Source organism: Typopeltis vanoorti, chromosome 12 (genome assembly GCF_054136105.1).
Source record: "Typopeltis vanoorti isolate ZY-2024b chromosome 12, IOZ_Tvanoo_1.0, whole genome shotgun sequence".
In the NCBI taxonomy this organism is placed as follows: Eukaryota; Metazoa; Arthropoda; class Arachnida; order Uropygi; family Thelyphonidae; genus Typopeltis; species Typopeltis vanoorti.
Window position 1 is genome coordinate 29311627 of NC_143560.1, and position 14628 is coordinate 29326254.

General features: G+C 34.4%; 1 protein-coding gene across 1 annotated transcript in view; it reads right to left on the reverse strand.

Annotated features, from left to right (window-relative positions):
* The window catches only part of LOC150100654 (protein O-glucosyltransferase 1-like), a 128145-nt gene that overhangs the window by 39111 nt on the left and 74406 nt on the right, over positions 1-14628 (reverse strand). Inside the window, exon 7 of the mRNA XM_090401777.1 lies at positions 6680-6906. Coding sequence (XP_090257903.1) covers positions 6680-6906 — 227 coding nt within the window. The remainder of the gene's footprint in view (positions 1-6679; positions 6907-14628) is intronic.

Sequence of the window (14628 nt, forward strand, 5' to 3'; positions counted from 1 at the left end):
TTATTGGCCAATTATATTAAGTTGAAAAGGATGTTCAGGAATATTTGATACAGAATCCTTGCTGGCTGATTAGAACAAATTTCTATAAACAAATGACAATGGTCAGTTTGATGTTTCTAAGTGCTAGACGATAGAAATATAAGATCTGATAATGTTGAAGCCTTGACAAGTAACAGACTGATTTGGAGGAAAATTGTAGATAGGAAGTTAGTAATGATGTAATTTTTTTCATGTAGTACTATCATATCCTGTACACCCCTTATGGATACATGGCAGGAATTTGATGATGATGATGAATACTGCAATGATTAGTGGTAATTTGTTACAAGTGGTCAATGAAGTTAGAGATATGGGGATGATGATGGATAGAGAGTTAAAGTTCAGGAAGGCAGCATTGCTAAAATGGAAGTCATCACATTGGATAACCACAATGTTGAAGAGGACACCAATCTCTTCAACACTGAGCAAGAAAGTTATTCTTCCAATGCTAATAACACTACATCTAGACTACTGTCTGCAGATATGATCTTATGTTCCATGAAGATGGGGATATAGTTAAAAGGATCAAGCAACAGGCAACAAAGATAACTGGCCTATGGACTTGGCATACATATTAAGGAAAGATGCTCTTAAAAGTTTAAGGAATAGAAGGAAGAGAGAGAGAGGAGAAATTATAGAAACATATACAATTTTAGAAGGAGCTAACAGTTTTACAAACACACGAGTGAGATTTATAGCTCATGACAGGTGGAAAAAAGAACTTGGGGTCATCACTAAAAATTGAGTAAGGGATGAGGAAAAATGTGATCCAGATTCAATGGCATGTGGTGAGCGTGCAGAATTGGCTACCAGTAGATAATGTGAAGCATAGCATCTCCAGTGACTGTTTTTAAAGATGGATAAGATACATTTGGGCATTGTGTGAACTGGAAGATTTTCCCTCCCTCATTCTCTCTATCTCTCAATGAGTCCTCGATTCCATGAAAGTGCCTTTATAATAATCCAATGATGGCAAACTATAGCCACCAAAATACTTAAAAAATATCTAAATTCTTTATCTGAAAAATTTGAGAGAAAATATAATGTACCATATTCTGTTTACAAATATTCTATAAATGAAGAATGGTTGTGAAAGGACACTTAATAGTAAAATTTGAAATGAATGATCCTCTGGGGTCCGCATAGCTAGCCTAGTGGCTATGCGCTTCGCAACCATATGCCTGGGGAAGGAGTGTCCTAGGTTCGATTCCCGTCGGTGACGTGAGGACCTGAAGGATCTTCCTCAGCCATAGCCAAGTTAGCCTGTCTTGAGCATGGACAGCAGGGTTTTTCTCCCCAGTTTATCTGGGGTTTTTCATCCCACAAAGCAGGCAAACCGGCCTTGAGAACTCAGGACATAGGGCTGACCACTTTATCCTGTGAATGGTTTGAGGTCCAATGTTTAAGAAACCCTCGACACCGCAAGGTAAAAGAGGGTAAGAGGAATATGAGAAATATATGAGATATGATTCTCTGGGAATCATTTTCTTATACTGATCACATGGTTTTCCTCATTTCCCTTTCCAATTTGTATATCCAATCTAAAATTACTGCACAGGTCTGGTCATTTGATTTTCAAGATGAGAATGTTTTGGAGAGGATTCAGAGAAGATTGACTAAGATGGTGTTGGTTTCCAGAATGTTGGGTATGAAGACATATTGAGAACATTCCATTTGCAAAACCTAGTAAACAGGAGAAGGAGAGAGAAAGAGAGAGAGGGAGGGTTCTGGTTGAGACATGTCAATTAGTAAGGAATTATTACTAGATTAATATGGAAGACATTTTTCAGACAGACAAGTGACCATCATGGAAGCTATAAGATGAGAATGTAAACAAGGAAGTAAAGAGCAGGTTCTTTAATGAAGAGTAGGTGACTGTAATGCATTTAAAAGACAGTATGAGGAACTTTGAATGTGAAAGTGAGCACCTCCCAAAGTAAGTCAAAAGACTCACTTTGGGAGGTGCTCACTTTACAGGTACAGGTATTATTAGTCAAAAGACTAATGATACCTGTACAAATTTTATCTGACAAATGATAAACCCCTGATACACTGGAATAAGAGAATGATTGCATTCTTTTTAATACGCTTTATCTCAAAAATATTTAAACCTGATTCATGCCAATGCAAAGTAAGCTGAAACACCTCTAGGGAGTCAGAGGTGTTCCAGCTCTCACTCATCAAGAGAAGTCACATATCACAAACACCAGCTGTCATAACTTTTCTTGAATTCATCCACACCACTGGCACTCATCACCTCCAAAGGCAAGCCATTGGAATGGCCAACTGCTCTATAAGAGAAAAATCTAGCTCTCACTCCTTGACTGCATTAATTCACAACATCTGTGGATGTACTCTTGTTCTCTCCACCACCCTTCATAAAATTTAAAATTCCATCTGCTGGTATCTTCTAAGACCATTTCAAAAGTTCGTAGGTCTCTATTATGTCATTTCTTTTTCTCCAGTGTGCACACTTCTTCACACCCTCTCCACTGTATCACCTCAGAAACCAGAGACCAGATCCGAACATAATAATCCAGGTATGGTTTGTAAATTGATGCTTTGTAAAGAGGCAAAATGACATTCATATCCTTACATACCAGTTTGTTTCAGTATTGCAATTATCCTGTGAGTTGTATGGATCCTGAACTTTAACTTCCTATCTATTAAGATCTGAACTTTTCACGATCCTTTTCCTAATCAATTTCTTCTAGCATGATCCCACCAATACGATATATGCCATTTGAAATCTCATCACATCAAAGTGCATAAATTTACTTTTACTAACACTGAAATGGTCCACACGTAAGCCTAGTGGCTATGTGCTTTGCAACCATATGCCTAGGGAAGGAGTGTCCTAGGTTTGATTCCTATTGACGACGTGAAGAGCTCAAGGATCTTCCTTAGCCATAGCCAAGTTAGCCGGTCTTGGGCATGGGCAGCAGGGTTTTTTCATCCTGCAAGCAGGCAAACCGACCCCGTGAACACAAACGGATACAGTCATGAATATCGCCCTTAGGGGATGCAGCAGAGGAGTAGTGAACCGGCTGCATTATTATGCCAGTAATCCCTCATTAGGAGAGGACTCAACCTGTCCTAGATGGATGAGAAGGATAGAATAGGATAGGAACACTGAAATGACAGCCATTTTCATATACTAACAATTCCAGCCTTTTATCATTTGGTAAGTGCTGCATATCAGTCATATTCCTGACTACCCTGTCAATTTTTGCATTCTCATCAGCAAATAGCTGCATGAGGTGAGTCAATTAAATTCCCATAATGTCCTTGTATTATTGTATGTATGTTGTTGACTCAGTAATTGTGTGACTGAGCATGTTTAGGCATGTCTGTGCTATTGCATCAAGTCAATAGTTCACAAGCTATGATAGTTGCGTGTGTGTGTGTGTGTGTGTGTGTTGCTTTGGGCCAAAAAATGAGCAAATGAAATTCAGAACAGTGTATTAGCATCAAGATTAGCACAAAGTCAGGCAAAAGCCCAAACGAAACTAGACATGTTAAGAGTAGTTTAAGGCTAACAATGCCATTTGGTTGGAAAGACATGAGTCCAAATCCTGTGTAGTATGTGAAGGACTTTTAATAGGACTGTTCACCTGTTAACATATTGTCTAGCATATTCGAGTGGTAAAAGAGGCTTAAAGAGGGATGGGAAGATGGGAGACACAATAAAAGAACTAGGAGACCACAACTCATCAAACAAGTGAAAATTAGAGTGCAGAAATTAGTTCACCTGGAAAAAAGATTAAGTGTAAGGTTTAATGGCAGAAACATTAAATTTATACAAAGAAAGAGTGAAGAAGATTTTGACGAATGATTTGGGAATGAGAAAAATTGAGTGAAGTTTAAAAGCAGCCATTACTGCTTTTGAACTTCACTTAATTCCGTCAAAAACAACTCACTGCTTTTGACAGAGTTATTACTGATGAAACTTGGTGCTTTCAATATGACCCTGAAACAAAATGCCAAACATCATCTTCACTATAGTCGAAAGAGGCATGAATGTCATGATTGCAGATCAAGACAATGTTTGTTTATTTATTTTTTTTTTATCATTAAGGACATAGTTCACTTTGAATTCATTAAAAGGACAAACAGCGAATCATCACTGTTATTCAGAAGTGCTGGCATGGTTATGTAATGTTGCTTGTAAAAAGAGACCTGAACTTTGACTGAACAATTGGATCATCCATCACATAATCGTGATAATGTCTCTGCACATGATGCAACAGATGTCCACAAGTTTCTAACTAAAAAATAAAAGAATTTGACCATCCTTTATATTTTCTAGAGATAGCTCCTTGCAACTTTTGGATGCTCCAATAACTGAAGCATGACTTGAAAGATATCTCTGATATTTATGATATCTCTCAGTCAGACATCTGCTTATTCAAGCTTATAGTTTATAATCCAATCTCATATCCTCCAACTTATGTAACAGCCTTCTATGTGGTATCCTATCAAACAGCTTTGGTAAAGCCCAAAAATATTATGGCATATCCATTCTCCTTATCTAACTTAAACATAATATTAATTAAAATAATTAATATAATTAAACATAATGTTCCTCTGTATCAAGCCTTGATAAGACCCCATCTTGATTACTGTGCCCAGATCTGGTCATCTAGGTTTCTTCTTGATGGAGAGGAGGTTGAGAGGATCCAGAGGCAAGTGACCAAAATGATAGTAGGTCTATGGAATGAACCTTATGTAAACAGGTTGAAGATTTGTGGGTTACAAAAATTGGTTGATAGGCTGAAAAGGGGAGATATGATTGAGACATTCAAATTGCTGAAGGGTTTCTATAGGATTAATTCAGAGGATATTTTTGAGAATGGGACTGGTGGTGGGAGGACTAGAGGACAATCCATGGAAGCTGGGCAAGAGTGTGGTTAGTAAGGGTGTTAGAGCTGGGTTTTATATTTTTAGAGTGGTGAATAAGTGGAATAAGCTGCCAGAGTCTGTTGTGGGTGCTATGACAGTGAATGAGTTCAAGGCAAAATATGATAGATACTGTGTGAATGTCGAATAGTTGTGATGGACATAATGTTTAGGGTCTCCCTCGATGAGTCTAAGGACTCCTTGGAGTCGCCCGTAATAATAATAATAATAATGATATTATTATCATAAAATATAAGCAAGTTACTCAAACATAACATTATCATAAAATACAAGCAAGTTACTCAAACATAATCCATTCACACTTTTCTAAGTAAGTACTTGCCAACTTTTCTGAAATGCTCACTACCATACCAGTACTGATAGAAGACACTTCAGTCTTTGCACCACCTTTTGCAATGATATTATCACATATTCTTTCCTCTCCTGTGGAATCCTGCCTGTGCTGAGACTCAAGTTATATAGCTGGATCAAAGGCACAGCTAGTTCAGCTAAATATGCACATGCACATGAAGTAACTTCATAAATGGGCTGCTTGTATATAGAGGCTAATGACTTTCAATTGCCTTAGTATCACATAATGCAAAGCCTCAATATACAAGTAGCCCAGTCGTGAAGTTACTTCACATGCAAATTTTTATTTGCTCACACTTGATAAATGATTAAACCAAGAATATAATTTCTTGGTATCTTTAATTTATAGTATAACCAAGTGAAAAAACTTAAAAACATCTATCTCTAACCCAGAGTATTTTAGTAATAAGATGTGACACCTTTTGACTAACTTGTATATGGAAATAGGACTTTTGCATTACTTCAACCTCGGTATCACTTCTTGGTCTGCCTACTACTGATGAGATCTCAATAAAGGTTGAAACTAGTCTGGATAGTAGCTGTTCTCATATCCATAAGGATATGTATAATGTATGCATTAGTATCCCATAATGTGTGGCATTAAGGGATACTAAATCAATTGATGTGAAGTCATTAGCCTCTATATACAAGTAGCCCAGCTGTAAAGTTACTTCAAATACAAACTTTGTTTGCTTACACTTGGATAAAGAATGAAACCAAGAATATAATTTCTTGGCATCTTTAATTTATAGTATAACCAAGTGAAAAAACTTTCAAAATCAGTGCTGAATGGAAAATTGTTACTAATATTGCAATCAAAGTATTTTATTCTAAATGGACTCAATTCATCCAAATTCAATAGCAGCAGATCCTCTTTTCTTCTATCATATTGCTTCACACATGCAAAAACTTGCAACCATTCCTTCTATACAGCCTGTGCTCTGAATCACGGCATTTGTCTTCGTAGTCCTGAATAACAGATTAACAAATTTTCCTTTGTCACTAACTTCTTCCAGTTGATCCTTCCATATCTTCTCTCATACTGTTTGCTTCATTTTTTTTTCTTTTTAAATTTTAGCAAAAGTGCAAGGAACACTACTTTTTTGTTCAATTCTGTATGTATCATGGAAAAAAAAATCTGATCACATTTTTTTTTTTACATATAATTTTCAATATTCACATACTGTGGTCCATAGGTTTGTCTGAATTTTGGCATTCTAACTAGAAGTCGGTTGAAATGCTGTCTTAGAGAGAAGTATAACTAATTAATGGTAAATTTTTGTATTTTAAATTTTAATGTAAGACAAAATTTATTTAAATATTCAACAATAATTTCCAAAATATGACTATTCAGGAAAAAACTCTATACCTAACATCTGAAAGGTCTTTATTAACAGGAATATAATGCACCCATGGCTTTAAGGCAGGATAGAAGAATTCTAGCCATTCATCTCCTACATGATACACTAATGAACGACATAGAAATAAATGTTTAAATCGGAAACTTGCTGTTACTCCTCTGAAATTAAAGAGATATTTATACTGACAGTGATCATCTAAGCTGATTTCTTTAGCTGGCAGGGCACCAAGTGTATCCTGACAAATAAAAAATAAAAAAAAAATAAAAAGAGAGAGAGAGAAATGTTGCAATTTTCATTTTTTTTAAATAACAAACTAGTTTAAATATCAGGTAATTTACACACTTTCCAAAAATTCCAAGTAATGCAAAACTTGTATATTTTTTTGATATTTTTGAAGTTACTATGGATAACTATTAAAAAAACAAACCATAGTTGTAGGCATGCACACTTTTTTTTACTGCACTAAAGAGATTTTAAATCACAGAGAAAAGGAAGATGATATTTTTTAATGTAGCTCCTATGCATGAAAGGCTTCCAATATGTAGGTAAGTTAATGAATTTTTTTTCCTATTGATTTATATGATTTTTTTTGTATAGTTCTTTTTTTTTTCCAAGTTGTTGCTTCAGACCTCCAATAAGTGGGATGGTGGTCTCACACCAAGCAATGAAATCCATCCCATGTTATAAAGACATTCACAAACATCCATACCCATGGCATGATTCAAACCCACAGCCTGTTAGTTGGAAAGCAGGTATGCTAACTGCTCAGCCAACCAGGATGGCAATATATAAGTTCTGGTTGTCATCTGTAATATAATGTGTACATGATGTGACCACAAAATGTACGCATTGGAACAACTATGTTGCTATATACCAGGCCTGCACAACTTGATTGTCTTTGAGGGCCAAACCCAACTTGGACCACCTGACCAAGGGCCAGATCACTTTGGACCTTGAATCTTAGACTAGTCCACTGCAGCTAAACTTAAGTAAATTTGTTAGTAGGTATACAGTAAATACTAATTAATATGCATATTTAAAATTTTTAGAGAGTTACAATTAAAATTATAATCAAAATTATTTACAAACAGATATAGTTGCAAAGTTTCTCAATAAAAACCGCTTAAACATAAACACAAAGTTTACTAATAATTTCACTGAGAATATCACACTTATTCAATAACTTTGCCACTTTTATTTGCTTTTCACTTGCATTCAACTTGCCAAGGTTAGGATGTTTCGATTCAAAATGACGTCTCAGATTGTACTCTTTCGGCACAGCTATAGATTCCCGACAAACAACAATGCACACTATTTTGTCCTTAAACAACGTAAAAAATTATTTGTTTGTCCACTCAGGGTTAAACGCTCGATGTTCCAAATCTATTTTACGCTTTTTACTTAAGCTCATTGTGTCAAGATTGACAATATTAATTACAAAAAACTAATGATGAAAAACTCAAAATAATGCAGGTTATGATAACAGTTATGTAACGTAATGCTCCAGCTACAACCACTACACTGCCACCAGTCAAGGCACGGCCAACTTTGTGTAATACGATTCGTTCTTGTTTGTAAACATCAAGTCGTTTTCACAGAGATGTAACTTTAAATTTCCCCGCAGTGACACTAGCGCTAACAAAACCTCGAAGCGATTGTAATAATTTGTTATTAAATATGACAGTGGGAATAACTCCAAATGCAATTTATTGTCGAGTTGAAAGAAACATGATTGTGACATTAATCGCATGAACGTAAACATGCAGAGTCTTAGTAAAAATTTCATTCAAGGCTAGGAAAAAATCATCTAATTTCATATTGCCATATGATTAAATAATTTCAATCAGGTAGACAGGCCAAAATAAATAGCACTGTGGGCCGTATGTTGTGCAGGCCTACTATATAACAAAATTCAAACATAACATAAACATGGAAGTTATTTAGTGATAAAGATTAATAAAGGTATTATTATTATTATTATTATCTGAGACCTCCAGGGAGTCAAAGACTCATCGAGGGAGGCTATAAATCACCCAAACCAGCTATCATACATTCCCTTAAATTCATTCACACTAGATACACTCACTACCCCCTAAGGGCAAATTATTATACTCACTCACTGCTCTCTGTGAGAAAAACCTAGATATTGCACTGATTTTTCTGACAGCTGCAATAATTCTGACTGCATAACAGTCTGGATTACTGAGCTGTTATTTAAAGATGTACTTGCAGAAGTTTAGTGGAATATATCATTAATAATAAGTCTGACATAAGAGAAAAGCTGGAAGTGTGCATTTTTTAAATTTTTATTATATGTTTTCCAGCTGGCGATATCTACATTTTCTAGAATATGCAAATATTGCGATGTACAGTTTAGGATATCCCATCTATATTCTAGCATTTGATTAAAAAAAAAAAAAAAGAATTCAAATACCATATAAGCAGCATTAAATGGTATCTATTAGCAGATGATCGACATTCTAAATCATCTTCTCAATTGGAGGAATCACATAATAATAATAATAATAAGAAGAAGAAGAATTTATATTTAACTTAATCTGGCCAACAACTTCCAAAGCACACATAAGAGGACATCATCATCCAGATCTTCCCAAGAAACCAACCATTATATTATATTTATAATATTTATAATGATGATAATAACAGATTGACAGTACTGAAAACCAACTACTCTGAAAAATTCTAAAAAAAAGGTTCTAATTTGAAGACCATTCCTTGCCCTTTTACTACATGTCATGTGTACACAGGCAGAAAACATCAGGAGCATTCTCAACAGAGAACCTATAAACAAGTAAAATACTTCACCAATTTAGATATTGACACTATTTCAGCAATTCTTAATGAAGATTTTAACCAGAACACTAAACTAGCACACTATATAAGACAGTTCTGAAAGAGGTTTTCACTTATTGATCTGAGAATTTTGTTAGGAATAAAACAGTCGATTAAAGAGAAGAGACTGTACATAAAAAATTCTGAGAAAAATTAGGAAAGTCAAAATATTATATCAACAGCTGAATCATATTAAAATGAAGACATTACAAAGGAACCTGACATTATAAGCATTCATTGAAGAAATATGAGCAAAGCGAAGTTAATCTATTTAAGCAAAACAGGTGTTTTGATGTGAGGATGGAAAGAATAAGACCTATAAAGCTTAAGTGTATTGATGACGTTAATATTGTCCTAGAAGACCACAATGTAAGTTTTATTAATACTGGAATCCTGAAAATAACAGAAAAAGGCAGCTCTGCATTTGTTATATTGGAAATGGAACATTCAGGAGAAATTCGCATGAAAGAATATGTTAAGGACATTGAGGGAGGGAAAAGAAAGCATAAATATAATATCACATAACAAAGGAAAAACACTATGTAATCTAAGGTAATCATATATTGAATTTAGTAGATACATTTATAAGTTCAAAGAGGATTTTGAAGTAACATGCCATAACAGTGTTTTTAATGCACGAGTGCATTACAAATCAAGGCATTATCATAAAGACTCGAAATTCTCGGACCTTGATTATGATGGAATTGGAATACATAGTACAAACAATGAAGCACATGTATCTTGACATAATATAAACTATCATTTTAACAATAATGAATCATTCTGCTACTATTACAGTGTATGTAGAAGAATCTCATCTGTTTTAGTCATATCTAAATTATGCCAATTATGGTGACTTTTTTTTTTTTTTTGCTAGTTCAACCTTTTCCACTGATGTAGGAATCACTCTCAATGTAATCGTCAATTACACTGAGTTTGATATTATTCCAATACCTCAATTTTTGCTGCCTGTACTGGGTTTCCTGATAAAAAAATAATGAAACAGTTGTTTAGCCATGCAACTCCATGCTGGAATGACATTTTGTACCTGTGCATCCATTTGTGGTTTGAACAATACAGAATACAGTTTATTCAGCCCATTTTTGTTCATTCAATACCTGGTAACATGGCACATAAAAGTGAAAAATGGATACTAAATCAGAAGCAGCACTGATCCCCCCCCCCTCCCAGTTATACAATATTGACCCTTCAGTAACCTGTATACTAAATTGTACATATTAGTAGCAGAGTTATGAAGGTAACTTATGTTCTTATATGCTTATATCCTCGTATGTTCCTTCTTGTGGTTATATCAGAACTTTCCAGACCTTGCTCGCACAGTAGATCCTTAATTTATAACAGCTGGTTTGAGAATTTTCTAATTTCTTGGTTTCTCTCAAAATCTGGAAAATTCTATTTTTCATTGCTGACACCAAAAAAAATTCAACTGTGTGGCACTACTAGGAAGACCAAGCATTGTATCTCACTGTCCTGGATTACTATGTTATATTCAATAGTGAAATTATTTTAAAACTTGGTTTTGTGAACTTGAACACTGTACTGGGTTTATAATATCTATGATATGTTATTGAGGTTTATTTGTACTCTATATCTGCACTTTAATATAGTGCCATTTTAATAAATTTGTTCTTTAAAATAAAAAATAACACTTTAACTATGTCTGGTCATAAGAGTAGAAGAGTAACTGCCAGTGAAAATGTTGCTGAAAGACCATTCAAATTTATCATGTTAGAAGAAAAAATGGAAGTCATTAGAAGAATGGGGGTTGGGCCATCACATCCTACTGTTTGCAGAGAGCTACATATCACTTCCCACTATAACAACAATCATGAAAAATGCTGATAAAATTAAAAAGACAATGGAAACTATATCAAGGAAAACTAAGTTGTGAGTTGATGAGTTAAATGAAAGAAACAAAACAAGAAGATTTCATTTTATAGTCTATAAAAACCCTTGACTTGCAGTAAATTCTGGTTGGAATTGATAGGCACTGGTAGAGGCTAGACAACATTGATCCTGACTGGGAATGATGCCTGTTCTACTAAAAGAGGAGGCAATACAGCGTTGCAGCCTTACTACTATATTCAGCAAAAAAGGAGGTGTTAAGAAATGCCAACAACTTTCCTTTTTTATTTCCAAAAGAAATTTTGAAAAGTTCAAAACTAATACAAAGAGAACAGAAGATGATTCAGTCAATCCTGATGATCCACAACTAGGACCTACCTATCATCGGTAATACCTACCTATCTATTATGCGTGTGAGAGAGAGAGTGTATTTATTTATTTTTACATAATTTAGGTTTTATTTATGCTAGATATGCAGGCATCTCCTGGAACCTAATCCCAGTGATAATCAAGAGCCTGCTGTGTGTGTGTGTTTATATAAAATCTAAACCCAAACCCTAACTCAACATGATCAAGATTAGCACTATTAATATAAGCATTGATGGAAAAGAAATGGAACTAGCAGAAGAATTGGATAAGGTACCAGATCGACATAATAGGCAAACAAAAACAGGTCAAATCCTAAGCAACAAATACAAGATGTTATATTCAGGAAATAACAATCAGAGAAAAGGAGTAGCTATAATATTAAACACTAAATATGAGGATAATCTTCTTGAATGATCAATATCAAGTAGAGTGATGTGTCAAATATCAGAATGGGGAACTGGACAATGAGACTTATCTGTACTTATGGTTACATAGAAGGTTCTACTAAGGAAGAAATGGAGGAATTTTTTGAGGCATTAGAGAAGGCAGCTGGCACAAGGAAAAATGAAAAGTTGATCCTTGTTGGAGATCTAAAGAGCAGAGTAGAATAAGATTGCCAGACATATAAGAATGTTTTGAGAAAATATGGAGAAAAGAGTAAAGCTAATAATAATGGTAAGTACTTGTTATCACTAAAACCATGTTCCAACATAAAAATGTGCATAAATTCATGAAGAGAAGATACAAGGAATAAGAAAAGTTTCATTGACTATGTTATTACCGACAGTGATGTTTTCCTACTGGTTCAGGATATACAGAGGATTTGAAATAGAAAGTGATCTCCATTTAGTGTTGAGCAGGATAAAATTGAACTTCATATTGAAAAGAAGGGTGTGGGTAAGAAAGTTTTGAAACAAATCAAAGTTGAACAGATACCAATTGTGAACTGTAAACTCAAATACACAAACATTATTCAAGAAAAACTGAAAGACTTTGAAAACAAGAACAAACCTTGGAGATTCAGTGGCACACCCTAGAGAAAACTTTGATTGATTCAACCAGAGAGGCATGTGATGAGATAATTGGCAAGGATATAAAAATTAGAACTCCATGGTGAACTTAGGAAGTTGAAGGGGGAGTCAAGGAAAAGAAGAAAGCATATCAAAAGCTCCTGGCAAGTAAGTCAGCTTGTGCTCTAGGAAATACAGAGAAAAATGTAAGAAAGCAAAGCATTATGTAAAAGTCATGGAAAGACTTTGATAAGAACATAGAAAATAAATATCAGGAGGACAGTAAAATATTCTGGAGGCTATAAAAAAAGCTGAGATATAGAGGAAGGAGGACTGTAAAAGGAATTAGAGATGATAAAGGATAAGAAAGGATAAAGATATTCTTGATGTATGGTTGCTTTGAAAGACTGCTAAATGAAACAAAGTGAAAGTTAAATTAAAGTAAAACAGTTTTCACTTTAAGACAAATCATGAGAATATAACAAGGATTTGTATTTAAGTTTTGTAGATCTGGAAAAGAATATGACAAAATGCCACAAGGAAAGCTGTTTGAAATACTTCAGGTATATAGTTTAACTTGGACATTATATCAAACAATACATAGTCTCTATTGGAGTTAATCAGCAGTTAGAATTGAAGGAGGTCCACGGTGGTTTGATGTTAAGTCAGGTGTGCGACAAGGGTGTACACATTATCTCCACTGTTATTCATCATCTATATGAATCACATTATTAAGGAAAATAGTATTAAACCTGATATCAAAATTGGAAATGTTAAACTTAGCTCTTTACTTTATGCAGATAATGTTATACTCCTAAATAAATCCAGGACAAGTCTGCAGGATTTCCTAACCAAATTGTATAACTGCTGGTAATAAATTTGGTATGAAAATCAGCATTAAAAAGACAAAGAACAATGAAAATAGGTAGAAATATTGAAAACATCAACTACATCCTGAACAGAGAACCTATAGAACAAGAAAAACATTTCAGCTATTTATAGCAATTTTTTTATAAAGATTGCAAATTAAATTTGGAAATAGGCAGCAGAATTAGCAAAACTGGTATCGTAGGAAATCAGCTGAAAATTTTATATGGAACAAGAAAAAATTAGTCAAAACACTAAACTAGCTAATTTTAATGCGTGGATCTGAGAGCTGGGTTAGAAATAAAACTCTTGATCAAAGACTGGAGACCACAGATATGAGAGTCCTGAGAAAGATTAGGGGACTGAACAGCCCCTAATCTTTCTCGGGTTAGGGCACCAATGGCAGTATCATATTAAAATCAAGGATATTAGGAAAGAACTTGCCATAGTTAGTATTTAGGAATGTGTTAGTAGAGCTAATCTCAGGTGGTATGGTCATTTAAACAGAATGTGAGAGAAAAGATTAGCAAAATAAATGCTGTTTGCCAGGTTGGTAGAAAAAAGACCCAGAGGAAGACCAAGATATAGGTGGATTGATATAGTAAAAAGTGTCTTAGAAGACAGAATATAAGATCTGATAATGTTGGAGTCTTGACAGATAATAGATTGATTTGGAGGAAAATTGTTGATAGGAAATGATGTAACTTTTCATGTAATACTATAATAAGATCCTGTGCATTCCCTGAAGGCATATGTCAGGAATTTGATGATATACTATCTATTATTTATTATTACCTTTTTTGTTTAAACTATATTTCATTTTACAGCATGACTGATGTATGTGATTTGATTTAATGAAAGTTTCCTGTCCTGTCAGGTGTCTTCTCCCTCCAGGAGGTTGACTACAATGTGTCTCCACCATGTGTTATTTGCACCTCTCTGCTGCATTCCTCATATGAGAGATAGATCGAGTCTTCTATATTTTTCATCCA